Below are 25797 nucleotides of genomic sequence, written 5' to 3' on the forward strand. Positions count from 1 at the left end.
GCACAAAAGAGTTTACGGGGGGTAACGTTTTTATTATTCCAGCCTGTGACGAACCATCCTGCGTTTGGAGCACTTCTTTGCTATTAAATATTTAATAGTTAACCTGCAAAGGCCGTTTGAAGACCGGCGTGGTGATGTCTGGTAATAAATTTTGATTAACTTTTCTTTTTCCCCCAGTTCTAATGTATTCCAGGGTTTTGCAGTGGAGAGCGAAAGTTTCACATGGCCAGAGCAGTTCGGGTTTATAAATGAGTTCTTAATTTTTATTTTCCATTTCTTTTTTGTTTGTTTGTCTGTTTGCTTCTTTCCCCCCCGTGGAGTCAGCGGTGCCTCCCGCTTTGTTCTTGGCGTTGCCGGGGCTCCCGGTAGCGGCGGGTTTGAGCCGGGCCGGCGGCTCCGCACCGCGCCGCACCGCGCCGGCAGCCCCGCACCGCCCCGCACCGCGCCGGCAGCCCCTCACCGCGCCGGGAGCTCCGCACCGCGCCGGCAGCCCCGCACCGCCCCGCACCGCGCCGGCAGCCCCGCACAGCCCCGCACAGCGCCGGCAGCCCCGCACAGCCCCGCACAACCCCGCACAGCGCCGGGAGCCCCGCACAACTCCGCACAACCCCGCACAGCACCGGGAGCTCCGCACCGCGCCGGGAGCCCCGCACAGCGCCGGGAGCCCCGCACAGCGCCGGGAGCTCCGCACCGCGCCGGCAGCCCCGCACCGCTCCGCACAGCGCCCGCAGCCCGGCACAGCCCCGCACAGCCCCGCACAACCCCGCACAGCGCCGGGAGCCCCGCGCGTGGATGATTCTCCCGCCGCGTTCCGCGCTGCGTGCGTGGGGAGAGGGGGCGGGGGGGACACGCTGCATCGGTGAAACGCCGGCAGCTATTTCAGGAAGCCGCGAAGTCTCCTCCTTCTATGTAAATAAAGATGACAGCTCGGAGCGCCGGTGCCGCGGCGGGAGGCGCGGGTGTGGGCGGAGGCTGCCGGCGCGGGGCAGCCGGGTCCCGCGTGGGCCGGGGACTGCGGAGCGGAGCCGGAGCCGGGCGGGGGCTGCGCCGACATGGGGGGGCAGGTGACGAGAAACCTCCTCTACGGTAAGGACCGAGCGCGGCTGGGAAAGGGGAGGCGTGGGATGCCGGGGATGCGGGTTCTGCCCGGCTCGTCCTCCCGGAGCATCCCCTCCGGGTCCGGGGAGGAAGCCCGGGCCGGGATGGGGCTCGTGTGGCTGCACCACGGGGATGAGGCGTAGATACCTGCCCCGGCAGCGCTGACGGGCTTGCGTGAGATGTCGGGGTCGAAGGAAAAGTAGCTGTGTCCGTGCGCGTATCCGTGTGCGCTGTCTGACAGCCCCACCGGGAAACACCGGCCCCCGTGGGCAAGGTTACTGCCAGGCAGCTGAGCGGGCAGGGCAGTCACCTTATTCCTCCTTCCCACCGGCAGCTTCTTGGCTGAATTGATAAGGTTTGGAATGAATGCTGGAGTGAATTGACGAAGCGGGGCTGTGGAGTGAAGCCCTCTCCCCGGGTTTGTTGGGTGATGTACAGCGGGGCGAGGGAGGAGCTGGAGAGGGACTGGAATACCCTGCACAGGCCAGCGCTAAAGCACAATGTGAACCTGTGGACAGCGTGCGATAGCAGACATGTCCCTGCCTGCGCGGATCTCGTGCAATGAATACTTCAGTGAGAATGTCGCAGTCCTTAGTATTAAACTTGTGTTTTGCTCTTAAATGTTCTGTCTGGGTTTGGACGTAGTAAATGTGGTGCATGCTCAGTGAGGTGTGAATGGGGTTTTCAGAGACCCTTCCTCGTCACGATAGTAAACATGGATATGAACGACACAGGTGAAGTGCCGCGTGGGTTTGGAGTATCTCATATCCCTTCTTTGAACAGAGATACATGAGGTATATCCATTTACACTGTGAATATTCGTATTACGGCCCCGATTCTTCTCATATTTTCTACTAAATCCAAACCCTGTAGTTTAAGGAACAAATGGACATAGTTAGGAAGTAGGTGACTCTCTCTAAGGATATTTAGCAAGATGATAGAGATTTTTTTATTTGTTCCTTGTTTGTGTTCTGAAGTTTCTGTGTCCTGACCTTATTTTGTATTTAACCTCATGATATGCACGCAGTATGCAGAATAATTGCGCCGCTGGGTCACCAAAAAAACCCCCAAAAAACCTAAAAAACCCCCACAAAACCCAAAAAACCAACCAACCAAACAAACAAAAAAAACCCCACAAAAAACCCAACTCTATCTGTCCTCTTGTGATTGTAAGTGCTTTTTTCTTGTGGTTTTAAGTGCCTTTTCCCCTTTGAAGCATTATTAAATTAAAGAAAAAAATCAGTGAAAGAATAAAAAATATGTTTCCTGTGTGCCAGGGGCTTGGCATTCCTGCTGGGGCCTTCTCCTGCCTGCAGCTGGCAGTGCACTGCACAGTAATCTTTCACCTTCTGCCTTTCAGCAATTCTACTCCAGCAAGCATGCTTCTCTTTAATTTTTATTTGTTGGGAGATGGAGACTAATGAGGTGGTATGGGTAATTAACTCAAACTTTCCTCTTCAGACAGAAGGGGCTACAGGCTGTGCTATATACAGAGGTGATGCACTGCTCTGTTCAGCACAGTGATATTTGACAGAAAATAGGGATTATATTAAAAAAAAAAATCGTGCTACAAAGGCACATTAACGAAAATAGACTACATCTGCACTTGTGGTTTGTCTGTGGCTACTGTTCCTCCAGTTCCATCTTTCTGTTGAATATTTGTGTTTCAGATGTGTCTCAAAATAGCTGAGGAAAGAGAACAGAAACTGTACCCACTTCTTGTAAGTTTAATTGAAAGTGAATGTAACATTACTGAAAGGAGTTGTATTGATAGCCTTAAGATTGGCAGTCTTTGTTTAAATAGAACAGGTAATTAACCAATGTCCTCCAGATATTTCTGGTGACCGCTCTGTGTTGCAAGAATGAGGTGGGATTTTTGCAAGCACCTAACTGTTCGTCAAACATTAGCTCAGGTGGGGAGATGCTGCACATGCTCTGTTGAGCTGGTCCTGGGGAGACAGCAGGTTTCCCTGAGATGTGTGCCCAGAGCTTTGTGCTGTCTCCCTGTCTCTGCCTGGGCACACCCTGACCTTGCCAGGGTTGTAAAAGTAAATTGAGATAAAAACTCCTGAAGTGGCTCTTGAGGGAGGCACCTTGTCAAAAACACCATAAAAACAGGTTGTTGGTTATAAAAAACTGCGGGTCCCCTGATGTAAAAACAGAGTTTGGGTGTTGGCTGACATGAGCCAGGAGTGTGCCCAGACTAATGGCATCCTGGCCTTTATCTGCAGTAGTGTGGCCAGCAGGACCGGGGCAGGGGCTGTCCCCTGTGCCAGGCACTGGTGAGGCTGCGCCTCGAGTGCTGTGTCCAGCTCTGGGTCCCTCAGTCCAGGAAGGACATTGAGGTAATCAAGTGAGTCCAGAGAGGGGCCACAGAGCTCTTGAAGGGTCTGAGGACTAAATCATTTGAGGAGCAGCTGAGGGAGCTGGGGTTGTTTAGCCTAGAAAAAAGGAGGCTCAGGGAGACCTTCTCACTCTCTACAGCTGCCTGAAAGGAGAGTGTAGCGAGGTGGGGGTCAGCTATTCTCCCATGTAGCAAGGGATAAGGACAAGAGGAAATGTTCTCAAGTTTTCCCAGGAGAGCTTTTGATTGGATATTAGAAAAAATGTCTTCTTTGAAAGGGCAGTCAGGCATTGGAAAAGGCTGCCCAGGGAAATGGTGAAATCACTGTCCCTGGAAGTGTTCAAAAAGCATGTAGGTGTGGTGTTTAGGGAGATGGTTTAGTGGTGAACTTGGCAGGGCTGGTTAGGATTTGGTCTTGGTTATCGTAGAGGTCTTTTCCAGTTTTAATGATTCTGTGATTCTAGGTTTACAGTAGTCAAGTGCAACCACGCACAACACCTGGCATCATTTCACCCCCTTTCACTCACAAGTCTGCTTTCAAACAGCAAAGATACACAGCAATCCTGCAGGATAGAGGAGAGTCAGCATTCTTTGGCTCAAGAAGGACATGCCATGCACAGGGTTGCCATGGTGGTGGCACTGGATGTCCCTGGACCTGCACTGATGCTTGGGTCTTCTGAGTGAAGTCCTGCAAGCCAGTGCTGCTGATCCTATTTGAGCCATAATGTGAGGTATGCACAGGCTCCATCTCCCTGGGTGAAAATGCTGCCTTCCCATTGATACATGGCTGCAGAACCATGCTCACCTGCCCTAATGGTGGAGTTGGTGGGTGCTGACTGGGCCCTGAGTTACCTGAAGGAAAGTTTCCCACTTGATGGGAGGAAAAATAAGCTTTTATCTAGCATCACTAAAGCACCAACTACCTGAGTTTCCTAAGAGAGCTCCACTTCTGACTTTATTCCCCACTACCGAACAAACCCGAATGGCTTGTACCATGAAAAGCAGCACCTTTGTTTTTGAAAGGAGTCATCTGATGGCTTGAGATGTTGGCTCATGGGACTATTCTCTGTGCAATGCTGAAGCCCACTCAGGCAGTCTCCATCTATTTCCCTTTGCCTGGCACTGTGACTATCTCTGTTCCTCTTTCCCATTCTCTCTCACTTTCCCACTACCCTCTGTAGGAGTCCTTGTGTATTTCCAGAGCAGTCTATGCATCAAGAAGAAAAGTTGAAATAGGAGGTTCAAAGGTAACACAGCCTTGGTGGGCAGGATGTTTACTTGCTATTTAAGATGTGATATCTATATATGGAGTGCTTAACACTATTTAAACAGGAAATGTTCTGGTTCCTTGTAGAAAGCTGGTTTCTACAAGAATGACTGTGTACTGCACTATTCTTATAACAGAGTCAGGGCTTATTAAATAATTATATTAAACTACTTGTTAGCTAATCGTGCTTGAAAGAAATGTATAATAGATGCATATGTCATAATATTCTATGTTTCTGTGTTCTTCTTATGCATTTGATACAGCTTTCTTCTGCTGCAGTAGTTTTTCATGCCTCTGTATGGCCATGGAGTGAGCTGCTGTTTGTAGAAGATCCTGTTCTTGATTTTAGGGGCCGAATCTAGGAGATTCAGTCTAAGGGGAAAAAATCCCCAAACACCTGAGTACTTTTTATGTCTCTTTCACTAAGAACCAAACTAACACAAAGTGATGGTTTAGCCAAGGAAGCTGCTGCACTGTGTGGGAGAGGGATTCAGTGTATGTGGGCGTGCAGAGGTTAGTGATGACACGTACACATCTCTTCAGAGGGCTTTTGACCAGCGAGAGAGTTCATTGTGGGTTAGTCCACGTGCAGGGCATATGTGAGTCTGCATATCTGCACATCTGTCCCTACTACTACTCATAATTATTATTAATAATCGTTAGTTGCAGAGGTTTGTTTCACTTTTCCTTTATTTACTTACATCACTGGCATTCATCAGAGTTTTGCTGTGGAATCATTTTTACAAGAAGCAGGGGAAAAGGTATCTTGTGTCACGTTTTTCAAGCTGTAATTGTATGGCATCAATGTAATTGCAAAGAAGTCCCAAGTGAGAGTATGTCTGGTTTTTAGCCCAGGAGGTGGTGCTGATTGACAGGTGTAATTTTCAGTTGGAATGGCTGAGTTTTTAAGCTGCTTGCAGGAGGTGCTCTGTAAGTTGTGAATACAATAGCTCGTGTGTCTCTGTGTGGTGTGTACAGAGGATCACATGCATGTTATGCATGACCAAATTTATACCACCTATTTGTAGGTCTGGTGAGAGATGCAGCCACATTTGTGTGCTGCAAAATGGAAGAAGGAAGGAGGAATTAGGTTATAAGCAGGACTTCGTCCACACTGCATGGCAGTAGGCTTTTGAGTGGCTATCTGGATTCATTTCCCATTTCATTGGGGTTTCATTTTCCATGGACTTTCCTTCCTGGCTGGTCATTTATTCCTGTACAAAAGAGTGTGAAGCCCTGACACGATCCTTTCTCCACATTTTGTTCTCCTGGAAAACAGTTTCCAGGTCTTGCTCACACATGTTGGTGGGAGATCCAGGCCATTCGGGTGCTGTGTGGAAGCCTCAGCCCCCATGACAGCTGCTGAGCAGTGGCTGAAGGGCTTTGGGGAAGAGCAGAGGGTGGAGGCCATTTCCCTAATGAAAAATGGCTATGGTACGCAACTTCTTTCAGTCTGACTTTGCACTACAGAGCTCTGTTTTGCTCTTTCTCTGAATTCCTTGTAGAGTGGTAAATGGTGTATATGCATGTGCTGAAATCAGCCCCATGCTTCATTTCTTGCTGTCTATTCATTTCCTATACTGCAATAACCATTATAATTACCACAATTTACCCTTGCAGATAATATCACTAAACAGCATTGTTCTCTTAACACACATGTATATTCTAATTTAATAATTTCAATCTTCTTACACCTAATTAAAACTCCGAATATCCGAGAAGAAATAAGAAACAGCAACACACACACACACACACACACACACACACAAAAAAAAAAAAAAAAAAAAAAAAAAAAAAAAAAAAAGACCTACAACACCAACTGCTAGTGAGACTTCTGTGCAAATTGGTGTTGATTTATATTCTAATAACCTCTGAGTTATTAGAATATAAAGTTATTTGGGATAATTTGTCATTTGATGGAGTGACTGGTGATGATATCAGACTCACTAAGGGATGAACATCTCCTGTATCCTTCAGAGAGTTACTTGTTGAGAACTAATACAGGACTGAGGAGAAAAGGCTATTTCTGAACTCCCTCTGCTTTCAGCACAATTGCTGCATAGCCCTGAAACCAAAAGAGTCTGTGTGTATGAGGAATTAATCCTGTTCAGGGTTGGATTAACTGGTGCAGAAGACCTTGGGCAGGGTGCCAAAACAGCGTTGGCATTTGCTGAAAGTGGAACTTCCAGAGATTATTTCGGTGTGTGCCTCTGACCTGTGTGTCACCTGCCAGTGTCCCAAGATGACTGATAATAGAGCGTTATCAGCTGCTGACAACACTTCTGACAGGAAGTGTAGGACCTCTGTATGTGGAGATTTTATGGGTAACTATGTTTATACTTAAAAACTGCTTTATTTATTATGAAAGTTTTTCATTAGCCGTGGAAGTTTTTGAGCATAGGGATCTTGCTCCAATGGTGAAAGTGAAAGCCATTCCTGTTCTCATTTTGTCCTTTGCTTTCATGGCATTTTCTCATTAACTTTTCTGTCAGCTTTGATGCTCTGTTCTGGTGTGACCTCAGGACTGAATGTTGTCAGATTTTGTTGTTTTATTTGTCTCCTCTTGGATTGCTCCTTTCCCTCCTCTATGTGAATGCTTTCTTAGCTCTGATCCTTCTTCACCTCTTCCTTCTCCCTTTTTCTTAAGAATTATGGGTGATATATTCATCTATCATTCAATTAGTTAGAGGCAGCAGGTGTCTCTTCAGAAGGGTTTGTAGGATCTACTGACATGTTCTAGGGAATCATTGGCGTACTTAATCGAAGCAAGTACTCCCACAGACTGAAAATTCATGTTTTTAATAGTATAAAAGTAAATTTACTAAACAAATATGATTACCATTAGCAGGAATTAAGAAGAGGTTATCTCTATACATATAATCTCAAAACTGTTACGTCTGCTTTCGTTTCAATAAAGAATTTTGCAATCATGATATCTGTATGTGCCAAGAGTTGCATCAAGAACAGTCTGAAAAATTAACCCTAAAGGAAAGGGAGTTTCCTGTAAAGTGAAAGCAAACCAAAGGGTGGAATTAATGTTTGCTCTCAGGAGTTGTCAGGGATCAGGGATGACATAGCAGGGTGCTCTATGAGGACGGCTGTGAGCCATGAGCCTTGCAGTGCACATGCCCATGGTCGGCGCACGTCCTTCAGCCCTGCGGGTCCCTGGGCTTTGCTCTGGGCTTGATCACTATGATCATTGCTGTCCTTTCATTTTTCTTCTTGTCTATTCCCCCTCTAAATCAATGTTTTACTTTGAAAATGTATTCCTCTGAGTCCAAAATGAGTCAGAGCCACCTTCTCTGTAGCTCTTGTTGGGTTACTCTCACCAGTATTGCTGTTGCTTGACTCTGTCCTTGATTGTCTCTTGAAGGGACACTGTAATTTGTTGGCATAAAAAAATAGAATTTAAGATGGCTGCAGTTGATGATGCTGGGGAGAGGAGTCCTTTGGTTTATCTGTGATTTACCGTGGGCCTGATAGCTGAAAGGGGTGGGATCAGAGTGAGACATGATAACTGATTGGATGCATGAGCATACCTTCCTCCTTAGATACATTAATATTACTTTTGTTTTAAACAAAAATGGAAATAGTAAAATGATCATATAATAAATACATTCGTGAACACCATGAATGTATTGCTCTCTCATTGCCTCTCCCCAAACAGCCAGCATCAGCACAAATCTGAAGTTCTTGCCCTCTCCATTAACTCCATTAAGTTAAAATAACTTTTTTTTTTTTTTTTTTTTTCACGAGAAGACTGTGTTAAACCATGGGCCCTTGCTATGAAAATCGGCTTCTTTTTGTGGTTCAATTTACATCCCTTTGTGCCTACACCAGTAAACAAATCCTAATACAGAGAGGGAACATGGAGTGGTCAAGTAACACTGGTACCCGTGGTCTGACTTTGCCCCATCACGTTGTACCTCACAGGGCGGATCTGTACAGAGGCTGTGTGATGCAGGTCCACGCCGGGTGACCTTCCCAGACACGCTGGGTCAGCTCCCAGGGCTCAGCAACTTGCTCACAGGAGACTTTGATGAGGTCTTGAAAACAGAAAAGGACCCAACACTTGTCCCAAGGAGGATGGACATGACTTGTCTGTAAAGTTTGCCTGCATAGCAGAGGCTGAGCCCGTCTTTGACTGCCCTAACAAGAAAGTTCCCACAGGCGACTTGCAGATGGCTCAGTGTGACTCTAAAAATGCTGGTTTAGTCTTGCTTCTGGTAAAGTCTTTGGGTTACTTGCTGCGATTTCATCAAACTTCTTTTGGCTGACACTGCCAGATTTCCTCTGTGATAGGCCCTGCTGTGCAGCCACATGGCGCTGTGTGGATACAGCGCTGGAAGGTTTTGGCCAATAGACTTGTCAGTAAAAGCAGAACCCGCTGTGAGATACTGGGGCGGGACTGAAATTGTGTTTTTCAAGAAAACTCTGAGGCTTGTGGCCTGGCTTAAGCAGAGCCCAGGCAGTGCCTATTGAACCAGGAGGGAGTTTGAAGGAAACATGTTCCTGTGTTTGAGTTGTGCCTTGGCAGGTCTGGGAATTGGTTGTGGGTTTTTTCACTCGGACTCCTGCAAGAGCCTGTTTGTCAGTTCCCTGCAGTGCTCCCTAACAACTGAGCTCTTAGCTTGCTTTATGAAGTTCAAGTGATCCTCAGGCTACTGCAAGTCCCAGACCTGCGCTATCAGCCTGAGGGAAGCTGTGCAGCCTTGAGAAAAGTGGATGGGTTTGATCCAGGGAGAGCTCTCCACCTGTGGAGAGGAGGTTTCTGCCTACAGAGCGGGGATGGGAAGGTGCTGTGCCGAGCCCCAGGGCAACGCTGTCCCCTGTTTGCAAGCGTAGAGGGGGATTTGAGCCATAAACCACATTGTGGCACGCAAGAAAGCCATTTTAATTTCAGTCTCTGCTGGAAGCACCCCGTGGAAAAGAAAATGTGATTGGTATGAAAAGAAATGTTTACGTTTCTAGGAGCAGAGACCTCCCAAATAATTAGTATCACTTGACAAACTGCTGTTTAAAATGCAAGTGGTTTAAGTGCTGCAGCTCAACAGGCATTTGTCAGAGCTCTGGCGTAAACGCGATCTCTGCTCTGCGTTGGTTCCTGCTGTAAAATAAGGAAGATTTCCGGTAAATGTCTTTTGCTTAAGGAAAATTTCTCCCTGGTTTTATCTTTTCTTTGGTTGGAGAACCTAAGTGTTAGAAACTGGGCAAATGGCACCTTGGTGGCAAGAGTGTGTGGGATACTGTTTTGGAATGAAATAAATCCTGGATTTTATTTTCCGTTCATCGGACCAGGCTTTTGGTCAGAAGAAAGATAGAAATGTTTCATTTTCTTTAGCTTTTTGGAGGAGGAGAGTAAAGGAAAGGCTTTTGGATATTTGGGTTTTTTGAGAGTATTGAAAGCCACAGCTTCATCTCTGATCTGCCTATCTTAATATTCATTGACTCAACTAGAAGTACTTTAAATAAAACCTTACTTTTCTCTAGGGCTGTTTGAAGACTGATTGAAGACTTAAGGGCTGTTAAGAATTGGTATTTTTCAAAGGTTAAAAAAAATGGCAGCTTATAAAGTGACTGAGATAAAAAAGAAAAAGTTTTTTAAAAAAGTCTCTCTGGAAAATGGAAATATATGGGTGACTATAACGTACTGAAATATCCCAGATCAAAATTACTTCTGTCTTTGCACACCAAATAGAATCAGCTTATCAAATATAAAATAGAGCTTTAAGAATGTAATTGCTTTTACAAAGGCACCATTGATGATATGATTTTTTTGCAACTTGCCAAAGGAGACTTGCTCAATTTATTTTCTCATTATCTTAAACTAGTTCAATTCCATCCTCTGTTTTTTCATCTCTGAAGGGTAAGAGGCTATCATTTGTGTTGCCTTCTTGTTTTATGATTCTGAGTGAAGCTATGTGCTTAGAAGGAATGCGAGACTGGGAGTCCTGATGGGTGCAGGTCCCATGCAGATCTCACATGGAACTGGAGCTATAGCATGGTAGGAGTTGCTGTTCTTCTTCTCTTAATCTCTCTGCACGTCAGTGGCTTTGCAAAATTGGCTAGAGAGACCTTGATCAGGAGGCATGGCTGTGACAAGGTTCCTGAGCAGACCTGGCTCACTTCTGACCACAGCATTATTGCTTCAGCAAGGGTGGGTGATTCAAAATCTTGATATAGTCTCAGTATCTCAGCACTTGGATTTTGCATGGTTGCTGACTGTAAAGTGATCTTACTTTCTTTGGCCTGTGCTATTCTGTGCATGGTTTCTAGCAGTCTAGGTAGGAAAATGGACAGTGCTGTCTTTGGGATGCTAGAAAGGATATTGCATCGTGTTAGAAATTAATTCCTGAAAATGGAGATGCAGCGATTGCAGTTCCTTGCATCCTTCCTGCACAAGTGTGCAATGGCATTTATCAAACAAAAGATAAAGCATCCAGGCTATCTGTACCAGTGGTAGAAAGGATAACATTCAGAGAAATAGCCTACAGATGGATTTGAAGGAGTGCTAAAGTCATTCACCATGTTTATAAGAGATGAGTGTAGCTCTCACAGTGCTCTTCACCAGAGATCCTGTAATCTTACCCATTTTGCTGGGAGATGTTTCTATCCTGTGAGTTGCAAAGTGGCTACCTGACCTCTCTTTACCCACTCATGTGTTATCCCACAGAGACCTTTCTGCTCTGAGCCCTCACACAGCAAAGCTGCTCCCTGGGGACTCCAGGTCCTGATTGCAGCTTCAGATTGACCAGTGTACAAGCAGTTACTTGGAGATTCAGAAGCTCTTTAGCATTTGATAACTGGAATATTTTGAGATTTATTTGCTATATATATACATGACAATACGCAGTTTCCATCTTCTCTTAATGCTCTGCTTTGGAAAATCCATGCTTTAACCCTTGTGGACAGACTTTATCAGTTTTGTCTTTAGTGGTGTGGCAGAGGCAGTAATTTTGTGATACACACATGGCTGGTGCTGCTGACTCCGTTGGTGCAGAGTGGGGTGTGTAGTACTGTGTGAGCAGCTGTAATAAAGTGTAAATGTGGGTAAATTACCCTTAATAACTCCAGTATTCCAGAGATCTAGAAATGTACCTCTGGGAAGAAAAAAAGTACAGATTGATAGTGGTTTGGGATTTGTGCAACTTCGGTTTGATAACAAATATTTTGTGTTTTTCTTCTTGTGTATTTACAGCAGTAGGTTCAGATTCAGAATTGAGGTCTGCTTTTGGGTGCAGAAAACTAATCAGGGAAATGTTTCATGGCCCAGAGGTCTGGATTTGCAGGCTCCTGTTCAACAGCTGCATCTCTCTGTGCTGTCAGGAAGAAGCATCTGTCAGGGATGCGCTGTGGTCCTTATTACATTATTATTTAGTGCTGTGGCTTAGAAAAACAGGAGCATTTATGTACTCAAAACCAAAACCAAACCAAAACATAAACAAAACAAACAAACAAACAAAAATCCCCACAAACAAACCCAAAAAAAAACCCCCAAAACCAAACCAAACCAAAAAACCCCACAACCCAACCCCCCAAACAAACAAACAAACAAACAAACCCACAAAACGAAACCAAACTGCAAATCCCTAAAAAAAAAAATTAAAGCTCCACCGATCTTTCTTACTGGAAGAAATTCTCCTTATCTGAACACTGACTAAAGGATGTTGCACCTTTTTTTAAGCTAAAAAAAAGCAAGGAAAATGGATGGATGAGTTGGTCTCCACATTTAATTGCTCCTTGCTTTTCTGAAATAGTATATGTGTCTTTCCACCAAGAGAATAAAGTCCCCTGAGCCCTTTAGGCTTGTTTCCAGTTCCCATGTGATCTTCAAGGCAGTCACACCATGAATGTGGCTTCATCAGGAACAATGCTCTGACTCGTATGGCATCAAATTTCTTCCTCTTTTCACTCTTATCAATACATCAATATGCAAAAACGTCCCTCTGCAGGAACTGTAAAACAGTGCATTGTTCCCATTCCAAGCTGGCTGGCTTTTCTAGCCCATCTCTCTTCCTTCAGCTATTTCGAAATGCAGTCATCTTCATGATTACTTTCTTTCATCTTCATGATGTTCCTCCTGTGCCACGTGCTGTGTATTACCCAGCTTCAGTAGAGTAGATGGTAATTGGTCATCTGTGTCAGGAGAGGTCATGCAAGTAAATCTGCAGCAAGATGAAATTGATGAAAACTGTTGGGGAGTGTTTTCCTGTTTGTACACGCTGATGTTAAATTTCAAAGCCAGGGGTGGCAGAACTTCCTTGGTGTGTTCTCACAGGGAACATTGGGGTACCTCATCTACAAAACAACTTGAGGGGTTCACTCTGTTACTCAAGTCATTAGAAAATAATCATGAAGGTTTGAGGGGGTTCTATGAAGGCTTATAATGAAAGGGCTTGGATCTTCTAGTTTGAAGTGTATTTTTGCCTATTCAAATCAGAGAGGACTAGAACTAACTTCCATGTGCTGTTGTGGTGACAGAAGAGGTGTGGAGTCACCTCCTGCTGTCCTCTGGGGCAAGGAATAGCACTGGCCATGAGTATGGAACAGCATGGGTCCTGACAGATTCATTTAAATAACAGAAAATCAGATAAAAAATATCCTTGCTTACAAAGTTATGTTCCTCTTATTCCTATTTCTTTTCTTATATGCAACCAGTAAACAGTTCTGGGCAGGACCCATCTCTTCTTTCTGTCTTTGTGAGATTCAGCATGAGGTGGTGGCTTGCAGAAAGAAATTTAAAGAAATGAAACAGGGCTACGTGCTCTCGTCTCCAGGCAATAAGGACTCAACACCCTTGGTCCTCTGCTGGCTGACCTACGGCAGCAAATGCTAAGGAAAGCAAGTTCCTGTATGGACTGTTCCAGCAGCTGTCTGTAGCAAAAAGTGAGGTGATAACTTCATGGGTCTGGCGTGGGAATTGCTAGGAAGAATGGTGGAATAGTGTTCATGCTCCTTCTTTGAATAAGCACCAGAGATACTGTTTATTTTTGTTAAAATAAACTGTGACTTTATGGCTGGTGAAGTTTCATGTTTTAATTCGGTGGTCCAAGTTCAAGTTCTGGTCTGCTAAAGAAACGGAGTTATTTACTGGTAAAGGGTGTTGAAACTGGTGCAAGCGATGTGCTGCAGAGCCAGATGAGAGTGGGAAAGTCAGTAATTTAGATTCCACTTGTGACTGTGGTACAGAAAGTGCAGATTAATGAAGGAATGTGAGCATAGAGGGCCAAATTCTTGCGTAAAGGGAGAAATGTTGCCCTTTCTCCTGGTTTTGCCTCGGCAGTCCTTATATTATTTGCCTGGAAAAAAAAATATTTTAATGGTGTAGCGGTTAACACTTCTAATGCTATTGGAGTCCTCCCTGGTATGGGCAAAAGTTCTTGTTTATAATTTCTATTTGTGCATGGAAGTTGCTGGAGAGCGGGGCTGGTGCCCTGCCCTGGGCTGGGAGCTTCGTACCTGGGCCCCTGTGCTGGCTCTGCCAGGTGCACTGGAGGAGTCAGGCATGGAGCTCTGTCCTTTCATCCCAGCAATGGACCTAAAAAATGCCATTTTGATGACAAGCTTTCGCCTCCTTTAGTACCCAGTGCAAGTTACTTTGCAGGAATATGTTACAGATTAACTAGTGGTCTGCCAAAATAAATCCCCATCTCTTTATAACTTTGTGAGGCTGGAGAGCCTTCGTTAGTCACAAGGGCCTGTTGTGCTTTAGGAGATGGGGAGCTGTTTGGGTTTTTTTAAATGCAAAGGTATGAAGCATGAGGGGAACAAACCAGAATAGTTCAAGAGATTGAAAAAAAAAAATAAATGGAGTAAACCTAAGTGAGAGAGAAATGTGCTGGATAAAGTGAGGCCAGTGAAGGAAAGGGAAGACTTGAAAGAGAGAAGTGGCTGAAAAACTTTAATACTTGTGACAAGGGAGGAGGAGGAAGGGATGACAAAGAAAGCAGAGAAGCAGAGAGGAAGGTTGTATGTTATGTTAGTTTTCCTCAAGAAGAAACAGGCAGTGGAAGAGAGGGTGAAAAGGAAGAATTAAAAAAAAAAAAAAAAAAAAAAGAAGTGGCTCCTATAATCCTGAAATATTTAAGAGGATGTTAAATGTGGCCAAACAGTGAAAGTAATAGTAAATTTTGACTTGCCTGATAAGTTGCTAGCTCAAGAAACCACTTACTTTAAGGATTTATTTGCTGCCAAACAGGAAATAAAGCTGGTGGAATCAATGTCTTTTGGGTCTAGTCAGTGTGGAGCAATACTAGAGTTTCAGATTGGTTTTCCTTTGTAAGCACTCTCATATTCCATTTCACAAGGACATAAACCCTATAAACCCCCCTGCACATAAACAACAGCCAGGTGACCCTGAGTAGATATATATTTAAAGAACTTCCCTTTAGGACTGCTTTTGGACTTTATATTGAATGGAAATCTTTGACATTTGGGTTACTGATGCAGATGGAAATAGTTTGGAGACTGTTCTGACTAACAGCAAAGAGAGCAGTGCAATTTTCTGATGCTGAAAAAGGGAATTTTCAGATGATCAGAAAGAAATTAAAACAGGTTAAAAAAAAATAGAAAAGACATACTGGGTGACAGTATTTCCACAGCTGCCAGTCTACAGGGAGGAAAGAGCAGTGACCTGAGTTTGGGGACATCAGTACATAAACACCAGATAATTTTGGCAAAAGTTCACTGCACCTCACAAGTTTAAATATGGATGGGGCAAGTAGCTGCTCCTGGCAATCATACTCTCAAGAGACCCTGCAAGGAAAAACAGCAGGGGACTCTCAGGAGGAAGGGTGTGAAACAAGAGTGCTTTGAGCAATGTGTTTTCAAACAAGACTACACAGAAAATGACCCAACTTTACAGTATCTTGAAGTGACTCTAAATGGATGTTTTATATTAGAAAAAAGGCACACTCCAAGTGTAACTGTCATGTGTGGTAGAAAACTGCCTTCTGAGAGTCTTTAGAAATGGCATTACAGCATAAAACTTCATGATATGTGGTACTGAACACAATTTAAACTCTCCAGCTGGGTAAGGGGAGATGCTCTTCCACTGCTCTACCATTCATCCCAGTGCTTGTCTTTCTTGATTAGAGGTGGTCTCTGATTAGAGAGCTGTGCTAGGCAAGGCACTCAGGATATGGAAGCATCCTCCAGCTGATCATCCAGATAAGAAGCATAATTCAGATATGCTCCACAAAATACCCAGTCTTTTTCCACTGATGAAAAGAAAACAACTATTATGTTGTAAATATGCAGTGAGAGTAGCCTGATGTGGGCCAAATTCAGCATCTTGAGTCTGGGGGCACATCTCTGATTTTACACAGATACAACTCAAAGCAAATTCAAGTGCTTGAGTTCAGAACCACAGCTTCTCTAATTTTCTTTGCACGGCCTTATCAGTAGGCTACACCATTTCTGCCATCTCTGGGATTTTGGTTCTGCAGGTCCATTTGCTTGTCTCTGCTGCTCTTACATTTGCTTTCTCCTGCTCTCCATTGCTCCCACATCCTTTCTAATCCTGACAGATAAATGAAGTTTAACCTTGATGGGTTACCTCTGTTTCTGGTGAACTCTCTGTATTCAGTCTTTCAAACTATTTCACTGTAGATGGAAAATGTGCCCAGCATAGACTTTCCATTAAACTGTATTTAAATTGGAAGAGAATGCTGGCACCTCAACAAGTATTCCAGAATTAGATCCCAAAATACTGAGGCTAGCTAATCTTTTGGAAGAACAAAAACTCTTACTGATTTATATTTAGCAGAGGGAATGCATTTTAAAAACACAGCCTATATGAGGCCCCTTGAAGAAAACATCTTTTACATTGATTTGTAGTGCATGGAAATACTACACGGCCGTAAAATATTTGCGCTTGGGCTCCGCTTTTGTTTCGCTACTTTTTTTTTTTTCTTTTTTGCAGTATGAACTGTCGTGAACTCTCAGAGAGTGGCTGCTCTGCTGACTGTGGCTGTGCAGTGGGACGGGGCTGCCTCTGGGGCAGCAGCTTTGCTGTTCATCACGGCTGTGCCCGCTGTTGCAGCAGGGGAAGGAGAAGAGCAGCAGTGCAGGCAGCACCGCGGGGGCAACACCCGGCTTGGGGCTGTGAGGCTTTGGTTAAAAGTGGGTGCAGGGTTTGTATTGGTGCTGTATCCTGGGACCTGCGTAGAGAGGGATGAAGGGCTGCTGGCCCTAATCTCGGCACCACTCTAAGCTGAATGTCTGCAATGGCTGCTTGGGTTTGTGTGATTATAAATTAGGAGGAATTCTGTAATGTTAATGAAAGTGTAACATGTTCTGTGCATAGTTCTGATCTATACTAAGGAAATGAGTAACTGGAGTTACAGTAGGTGGGAGAGGTCAATGGCTTATCCCAACTGGGCATTGTCTGGAAAAGGAGCTATGGCAAGAAGTGGGTTTGTTAATGCAGTGAGTCAGAAAAGCAAACATAACTTATAAATTCTATGTAATCTTATGGCCAACAGTTTATCAGCTTATCTTTGAGAAGATAAGGATTATCAACAGGACAGAGCATGGAAAGTTCTGAGTTTTTTTCTTCCTTATGTCCCACCATCTGCAGCACAGACAGATCAGCCATCACCCTAGGCAAGCTGTTTCTGTTCCTCCTGAAGCATCAGATATTAGAAAACGAGATGATTACCAAACTGCATATTTGCAGGAGAAGGATAAACAGAATTTTTGAAACATCCCTAGACCATAAACCTAACTAGACTTAAATTGCTTTCTTTTGTTAGAAGACATAAATATATTATTACATTTCTCATTAGACTGCTGGCAGAGCCTACCTGATCACAGCAGAGCAAAAATGTTCTAAATCAAGAAAGAAATCTTAGATGCTTCCAGAGCACGATTTTTTACTTTGATCTTCTCATTTCCTACTCACAACATCAACCTACAGTAATAAGTTAGTAAGCCATAGTAAGAATAATAAAGATGCAGTATCACCAAAATGCAAAGAGAATAAGGTCAGTAGTGCCCTCCCGCTGTCAAAAAAAAGATTATTACACAGGGAAGTTGTTCCTGCCTGTGGATCAGAGGAGCTGCTGGAAGCTGCTGTGGGGAGGAGTGGCTGCTGCTGATGCAGGGATGTCACTCCCCTTTCCATGGATTTGTCTGGAGCCCAGGAGTGCAGCTCCCAAGGCAATTACTCCTGCCCAGCGACTTGCAGGGGGGCTGCCCACCCCCTCTCTCCTTACCTGGCAGACGGGAGCATATGGCTGCTTACTTATGCTCTGCTGTTCTTATGTGCTTAGTGGGCTTATGGTCCGCAGGGGCTCGGGGGGATTTGCATGGGGAGAGGGCAAGGAGGGACCTGGAAAGGATGGGCAGCAGCCATGGGAAGTGGAGTGGTACCAGAGGTCTCTGTGGTGTGTCACAAGAGTAACTGAATTTTTGGGAATGACTGACAGACATTGAGCAAACAGTGCCTAATTAGAGACCAGGAGAGAGATGGTTAATGACTATACAGCATCGTAACTGAAGAAAGGAAATTTAAAAATCCATTTATAAGGGGAAGAGATTTCTTCTCAATGGCCTTATGTGCATATAGAACTATATTCACACTTTTCTTCTTGGTATCATCTATTCTTTAACTAAGAAAAGGGCCTGATCAGCCTTAGTATTTTTTAAGTGCTTGCAGAGCCATCAGCTGGACTGCTTCTCCTGGAGATGTTGTGTATGAGGGTTTGCCTCCTCAGCTCAGTCCTATCCTGCTGTCCTCTCCTTCTGCCTCTCCTGCATTTTGAGGGTCTTCCTCACCTTCTTCTCCCTCTGGCAGAGTCTTCTCTAGGTTCTGCACAGAGACATCTCATCACTCTGTGTAATTTCAACAACAAACATTAGCTCAGCCTTATCCTTCCTGTAGTCAATTAACAAAAGCACTTCTCATCTGTAGTGCTTAAATCTACTTTGATCAGCCTAAACTTTTGCTCTGAGTATTTTGCCTTTTTGAAAACCAAAATATTACAAACAACTCAGCTTCTTATAACTGAAGCAGAGCTCTTATTGTCCTGTCACTCCTCGGCTCCTTTGTCTACTTTTTCCAAGCTTCACAAAAGTTGTCACACTCCTGACTCTTACTGATAGTCAGAGCCTCAGCATTGTCTTCAAGCAAGCTTTTGTAAAAGCTCACATCCAGGTTCTGAGGAGGGACTCCTAAGTTGAGGTGTTCAGCTGTGTTGCTAAAAAAGCCCCACTCCCAGGTCAGTGCCTGGCACTCCTGCAGAGGTTGCTGGCTCTGTACATCCTCTGCTCTTCAGCTACTGCACTGCAAGTGATAGAGAGCAAATGCACATCCCAGCTGAGCAGAGAGACAGGGGAAATGCCAATGGCCCTCTCAGCTCATCCTCCTAAATGCCCTAAAACACACCAGTATCACGACTCTTGCAGATCCCACTTGCATCTATCCCATCTTCAGGACACAGCCTTTCTCCTTTCCTTTCTGTTCTGAAGCTTTGGATCATCTGTTCTGCCCTTGACAAACAAAGTCTTGCTGTGCTTGTATTTATTATAAATTTCATCTCTTGAGCCTATTTTCCTGCCCTTTGTCCTTACTGTCACTTTTTGCGTCTCTTCCAGTAATTTAATTTTTCTTTGTGAAATGAAAAATCGGCTTCTTCACTTTGAGGGCTCCTTCCCACCCCTTGTCAGTCAGGTTTGAAAGATGGATCCCTTGCGGATCATACTGCTAACAACTCCAGCTTCTGCTGCCCAAATTTTATTCTGGGTGGGGATGCTGTGAAACCACCCTTGTTGTCTTTCATAGCTCTTACTGTAAAGACAACTTGGACAACTTTGAAAGGTATTATCTCCTTTCATACGCATCTGGTTTGTCTGCACCTGCCTCTTGTCTTGCAGTTTGCAATTTAAATGGAAAATCTTACACTATGCGTGAACCTACTCGCTTGATACATCTTGTCACCTCTAAAATAGCACAGATGAAGATAAGTTATGTTTTGGCTTTGACTTCTCTTGGAGTCCTGGATGGGAATGCTAGTTCTGACCAGCTGGCTGAGATCCACCTTGTAGATATTTCCCTAATTCGCTAAAGTTTAACCCAAAACGCTCCTTAATTTGGATTTAGCACTCTAGAATTAACCCTTTGCATTTATATAATTGAATACCCCAACACTTGCAAAGCTATAGTCTCTTCCTGTGGAGGATCAAAGCTTTGCTTTGGCTTCTTGGTCATCTTGCCATGCAAACATTAGTTCTTTACTGTGGTGACAGCAATCTGACAGGATCGTTGTTATCCTACAGGCCCAGGGAGAGTTGGACGTAGACTGCAGATACATTATTTCTTATTCCCTCAAGAACAGCAAACATGTTTTTAAAGGCAGTGAAGATTTGCATTAATTTATGGTTCTCTTTCTTCTGTGCACATGCCCTGGGTCAGGCTGCATGTGAGAAAACAAGGTTTGCAACCCCTTTCAAGTTTCCACTGGTGTTAAGCTAATGTTTATTTTTAGTAAACTGTATTTCAAATTGTGCTTTTAAGAATCCTTTTGCAAAGCCTAGCACAACAATTTCAGTGTTTTCTCCTTCTGAGCTTTTTATTAACAAATATAAAGGATCAGTGTAACTAGTTATGCTGTATTTCACTGATAATTTTCAAAAGTATGGGTCCAGCTCAAGAAATGGTAAGGATTACAAGCGTTCATCTCAGCTGATTTTTTTTCTTCCTGTGCTGCTAATAACTACCCAGCTTTGGAAAGGCTGTGTGGATACTCCTTCAGGGGCAGGCCTTTTCTGCTGCGCTGTGTGAGTGTCCTCTGTCCCCACACCCACACATGGTTTCCTTTTCTTCCTTCTCAAAATCCTTCCCTTTTAAGTGCTTATCCAGCAAGGCCACCTGCCAGATAAAGCACTGTCAGCCTCTTTTGGTAAGGTAATAATTCTGAAGCACTCTTCTCCATTCATAGTGTGGTTCTCCTGCATTGTTATTTCACTTTCACTCTCCTGCAGCACAGGTACCTCTGTCCCCACCCCAGACCTCTCCCTTCCTCCAGGCAGACAAGGTTGTGTCATTTCCACTTGCTACTGCATGTCAGTCTTTGGGCTCTGTTTTAAAGTCTTGGTTTTTATTTCTTTCAATTCTGAATGATACTTATTTCACACGCTGTAAGAAATTTATCTTTACTACTTTGCAGTCGGTTTTCAATCTGAAATGATTTTTTACAGTATTCTCATAAGTGCCTATTGAGGTGTTTTCAACTGGCAAAAATGTATTTAAAAAACAATACATTCAGACATTTCTTGCAGCATTTAAGAAATTCCAAGCATTTAAGATTATGCCTAATGTTTGCAGAGCATGAACACTTCTGGTGAAAAGCCCTAACAGGCTTTGAGCTGCATTATCCTAAGCTGAGAACTTCCACTGTTGCCTTGTGTGTAGCGTGTTTTATACAGGATGCTGTTCAGGCCTTGGGATCCAGGGGACCAGAGAGATCTAATGCACAGGGAAGGAGGAGTGTGCCACCTTTGGGGAAATACTCTGCTTTACCAAACAGCTCCAAAAAGGATACACTTAGGAGTGGGACACTGAAGGCAGAGCGGTTCAGCTGTGCTATGGTGTGGTTCATGTTAGCATCTCCTTCACCTTGGCTCACTTAGAGGTTTCAGAAGATCCAGTCCCTGGCCTTGTGGCTCAGGAGAGCGGGTGGTACTTTACCACTTTTGCTACGCTCTTGGCAGGGCTTATGGTGTTATGGGGAGGTTGTGTTCAGGGTTCAAACACACTGCTGGGTGAAATCGTTCAAACAGCATCTATAACCAGGCATGAATGGAGAAATGAAGTCAAACCTAAGGAGTGAGTGGCTGCTGTTCTTTGTGATCCCCAACATGGAAGCTGGAACACTGTACAGGGTTCCATGGTGCACCTCTGAGTTTGCAGCCCTTCAAGACAGAGGCTGTTTTCGGACAGGCATGGTCTTGCTCTTGTGATTTTTGTCACAAGACAGCGGTTTCAAAGGGGAGATAGTAGAGAACACACCTAGTTTCCAAAAATCTAGTGGTACTGGAAGGGATTAAATCTCCTGTTCTTTGGGGCATGAGGCAGTCTTTAATTAAACAGGTTTTAGGCACTCTCCTGAGAAGATTCTCTCTGTGGACCTGCTGCAGCTTGTGTTGTCTTCTGATCACCCAGTCTGGTCTGTGGGGAAAGCCAGGGTGCACCACCCCAGGTCAGCAGTGACCTCTCCAAAGGGAAAAGGTCAGGCTCATGTGAGCTCCTGTTAAGTTCCCTTTTCATGCAGTCTGTTCCACCCAAAGATTTCCCTCTGTGACCTGCCTGCTCAGGTTGACCTCTACTTTTCCTCAGTACTCTGCACCTTATTTCTCCTTCTCTATGTGTGAGGAACAGGAGAAGGAAGTTGACATATTCCACTTTTAGCATCAAAAAACTCCCAGGTGATTCATCTCTCCCATAAAGCATTAATGAAAGTGTTTAAAGGTTACAGCCCTGCTGTATGACCTACCTGCTCTGCTCTGAAGAAAGAGTGCTGTTGCTGAAAATGTGAGGGGAAAAAACCCAGCAAGGAGATGAGAAGGCCGGAGTGACAGCTACTGAAGACGAGTTATAATGTTCTCATCAGAAACAAGCATTTTAAGTTCTGCTCATAGTTAATCGCACTCAGCCTGGGGATGTGCTGTTACAGCTTTGTGTAGCTACAAGCTAAGAGTAGCCAAAAGGCTGGAAGGAAGAAGGTCTGGACATTTTATTGCAAAACCAAGAGTTAGATTAGATTGCTTTACATTATTTTATAGTAGCTATAGAAAGACATGGCAGTGAGCAATTAATTTGTGTGAAGAATATAGATAATTAGTTTCTATAGTTTGTGTGTTTGAAGAGTACTGGTTAGTCATGAATCTCTACAGCACAAACTGGCACATTCTTAAGATCATGTTTGCTTTTGTAGCGTCCTTCAGTCTGTCACAGAATAGTCCTGTATTCTGTTGGTACTCTGTTTCCAAATTTAGGAGTATTTCCTCCCAAACCATATGTTCATGATGTAGTGTGTATGTGCACAACAAAGAAAAGGAAGCAGATGACTTGTGTTCAGCAGAGTGGTTGTTTTGAGCTGGAACTGCTGCAGGCTCCCTGTTGAAAAGAAACGTGCCTGTCCATTCGTTCAGGAACAAAGCTGCTGTCCTGACTGTACTGATCCTGTGTCAAGGCTTTCTGTAGAGTCTTGAGTGGAGAAAGACGTAATCTCCTCCATCCTTCACAGCCTTTCTCCCTCTTACCTTTCCTCACTGCAATGATAGCGTGCTGATCAATGCCTTCGTGACATGTGGGATCTCAGCTGAGGTTCTTATCAGTGGAGGAGAGAGGAGACTGGATGGGAGTTGGTGGAAAGATCCAAGTGGGTTACTGCTGAGTGGTGCTTGAGTATAAATTAGCAATGTGTGTGCCTGAGCTGGCACATGGTGTGGGTGGACAGGGCATCCAGAGTCACATGGAGGCAAAGATCAGTGGAGTTGCTGTTGCAAAGGAGGTGTGAGAGAACTGGTCAAGTTGAGTACGAGTCCTCTGGAAGTGGACTAGGTTCCCTAGGTGTGACAACTTTGATACTTCACAAGGGCTTTGCTCCAGTTTAGAACCAATTCTTGTGTTTTCTCCTGGTCTGTGGCCTCAAGATGGCCTGTGATTTCAGTGATGACGCGCTGTCCTAACGTCATGCTCTGTACTGTCAGATTCTCCAGACAGGAATCTTCAGTATCCTTGCAGTCTTTTATTGCTGAAGATGCTCTAAAATCCCTCAGTGGTTTACAGTTTTAGGATTTGTCTAGGGTTTTTTTTGTTTGTTTGTTTTATCTATACTTTCTATCTGAAGTACCCTGGCTTTGTGTGTGTGTGTGTGTGTGTGCATTGAAAACTTCCATATTACTCACAGTAGATTTGAAACCCTTTTTTCCCATTCTGCTTTCAGATTCCATTGGTGGGTCATTTTCAACTTCCTCCCACCGATGCCACCACAAGCAGAAGCACTGTCTCCCCATCCCACAGTGTGGAACTCTATCCATCACCCCTCTGCTTTTCCATCCTCACACGAAGGGATCCCAGATCATCATGGACACAACACAGAAGGCAGTGAAGCGCCAGGCTAGCTTCTGCAATGCCATTACCTTCAGCAACCGGCCCATTGTTATTTACGAACAAATCAGGCTTAAGGTGAGTAAATTATACCTTCCCTTTTTGCCGCGGGAGCTGCTGGGAATGAATGCTGGGGTGTACCGGGCTTTGGTGCTTGCAGCAGATCTTTAGCCCTTCCTTGAAAATCACAGTAGTCTGTCCTTGGCCTTAGAGGTCTGCAGTTTTCATTGGTATACTTTTGCTTTTGTTGCTGTAATTCTTGGAGCCATAGGTACAGACTGCTGTAGAAACTGAGAACAAAAGGGAAATCCACCTTCCAAAAATACTTACATTGATGTTACACAAATCCAAGAGATTAAATTGAGGTCGCTTGGAAATCCAGGAGATAAGAGGTCAAAAGGGACCCAGAAGTGAAGGTTCTTGCTCACATGCTTGGCAGGAGAAACAAAAGTTTGGAGGAAAGGATGAAAGGAGCAGTCAGTGTGATCCCTGTTGCTGTCTAAGAAAAGGACCTTTCTGGCAGTCTGCTGACTACTTTGTTGAATTAGTCACCTGGTAGCATTAAGAACAGAGGAGAGAGCATTGCAGGGATCACATTTTTCTCACTGGCACAGTCTGATTTCACTTCCTTTGTTCCTGTGGTAGCCTGGAGGATGGAGTTTGTACCCCTGGTACTATGCCATGCTGCAGCTGGCATGGAAAATCCAGCTCCTCTAAAACAACGTGCTTCCATGAACACCAGGAGCTGCTTTCTGATGAAGAAACTCTTCCATGTCCTTAGGAACTCAAGCACTTTTCAGATTATCAGCACCTTAAAGATCTTGGGACCCTTGAAACTTCATTCACAGATACTTTCCAATCTTTGTGGGACTGCATTTTTCTGTTCATAGCCGATTTCACGCCTTTATTGGCACAAAATAGGTCATCTTCTTCGGCACTTTAGATCGTGGCACACATGAATGATCTGACTGCAAATCCTTCATTTGTGCAGAAGGAGTTTTCCAGAAGGTTTGTCAGCATCTAGATAGCCAGTTTGAATGATCCTGCTGTTGCCCATTTCTAGAGGTCCTGGAGTGCTGAGTGCTACAGCAGCATGTCAGCCTTCCCTGCCTCCTCCCTCACAGCCAGCGGAGGAGCAAGGGATGAGGGACATGCCTCCTTTTGGAAATATGTGGGGATTTCAGTGATTTCAGGATCAGGGCCAGAGACAGAAAATCCCCATTACAGGTTTGTTATGCTTCCTATGGAGCTCTTACTGCTTCTATCCAGGCTGGAAGCCCAGCAGGAATCTCTCACATTGCCTAATGAGATTTTTCCCATGTTGGCCAGCAGTTTGGACAAGAAACTGCGACAAATAATCTGGGAGGAGATGAAAGCAGCATTTCACTTTTGAAGACACCATCAAAGATTTGAGTGGATTTAGTGGTTTAGGCAAAGGTTCTGGGTTATTTCTTCCTCGTTCTGAAACAAGGTAGCTATCTCTGGAAATTCACACTTGTTTATCTCTGTGTATTTGGGGATTTTAGCTTGCGTAATGTATGTGAAGGACATGCATGCAAATCTGCACAAGAGATTTATGAGCAGAGCTCCTGCTGACTCCAATGGGAAGGTCTCATGGGGAGTAATCAACAGGCTTTAGCAGAACTTGTGCTCTAGGGAGGGATGAAATGTGAAAGCATCCTTGCTTTTGTATGATACATCCATCCTGTAAGTGCCTTGCTATTGTTTGTTCGTGTGGAAAACAGCATCTTAGGCCTTCTTACCAGCCCCAGACTAACCCTGAACCCAGTCATTCAGGTCCTATAAAGTCTAAATTCCCTCTGGAAAACTGAGGAAAGAAGTAAGGAGATTTCATTCTGTTTATTATCTCGGGTTTTATTCTGACATGATTTTACAGCTCTGGGAATATGGGAATATGGCTGTCAAGCAGCCTCAGAGACAAATGCTCCAGTATGGTTTCTTCCACGTAATTTG

At 44.4% G+C, this 25797-nt stretch overlaps 1 protein-coding gene across 5 annotated transcripts in view; it reads left to right on the forward strand.

Annotated features, from left to right (window-relative positions):
• NEURL1 (neuralized E3 ubiquitin protein ligase 1) overlaps nt 1–25797 on the forward strand; it is a 144797-nt gene that overhangs the window by 60210 nt on the left and 58790 nt on the right. For 3 of the 5 annotated variants that reach the window (XM_040072075.2, XM_040072077.2, XM_058421656.1), the window contains exon 2: nt 23660–23901. In XM_040072075.2, the coding sequence (XP_039928009.1) occupies nt 23660–23901 (242 nt within the window). Of the gene's footprint in view, nt 1–25; nt 142–1038; nt 1087–23659; nt 23902–25797 lie in introns of those variants that run through there. The other 2 variants (XM_040072078.2, XM_040072076.2) reach the window with 2 other exon arrangements.

Source organism: Hirundo rustica, chromosome 8 (assembly GCF_015227805.2).
Source record: "Hirundo rustica isolate bHirRus1 chromosome 8, bHirRus1.pri.v3, whole genome shotgun sequence".
Taxonomy (NCBI): domain Eukaryota; kingdom Metazoa; phylum Chordata; class Aves; order Passeriformes; family Hirundinidae; genus Hirundo; species Hirundo rustica.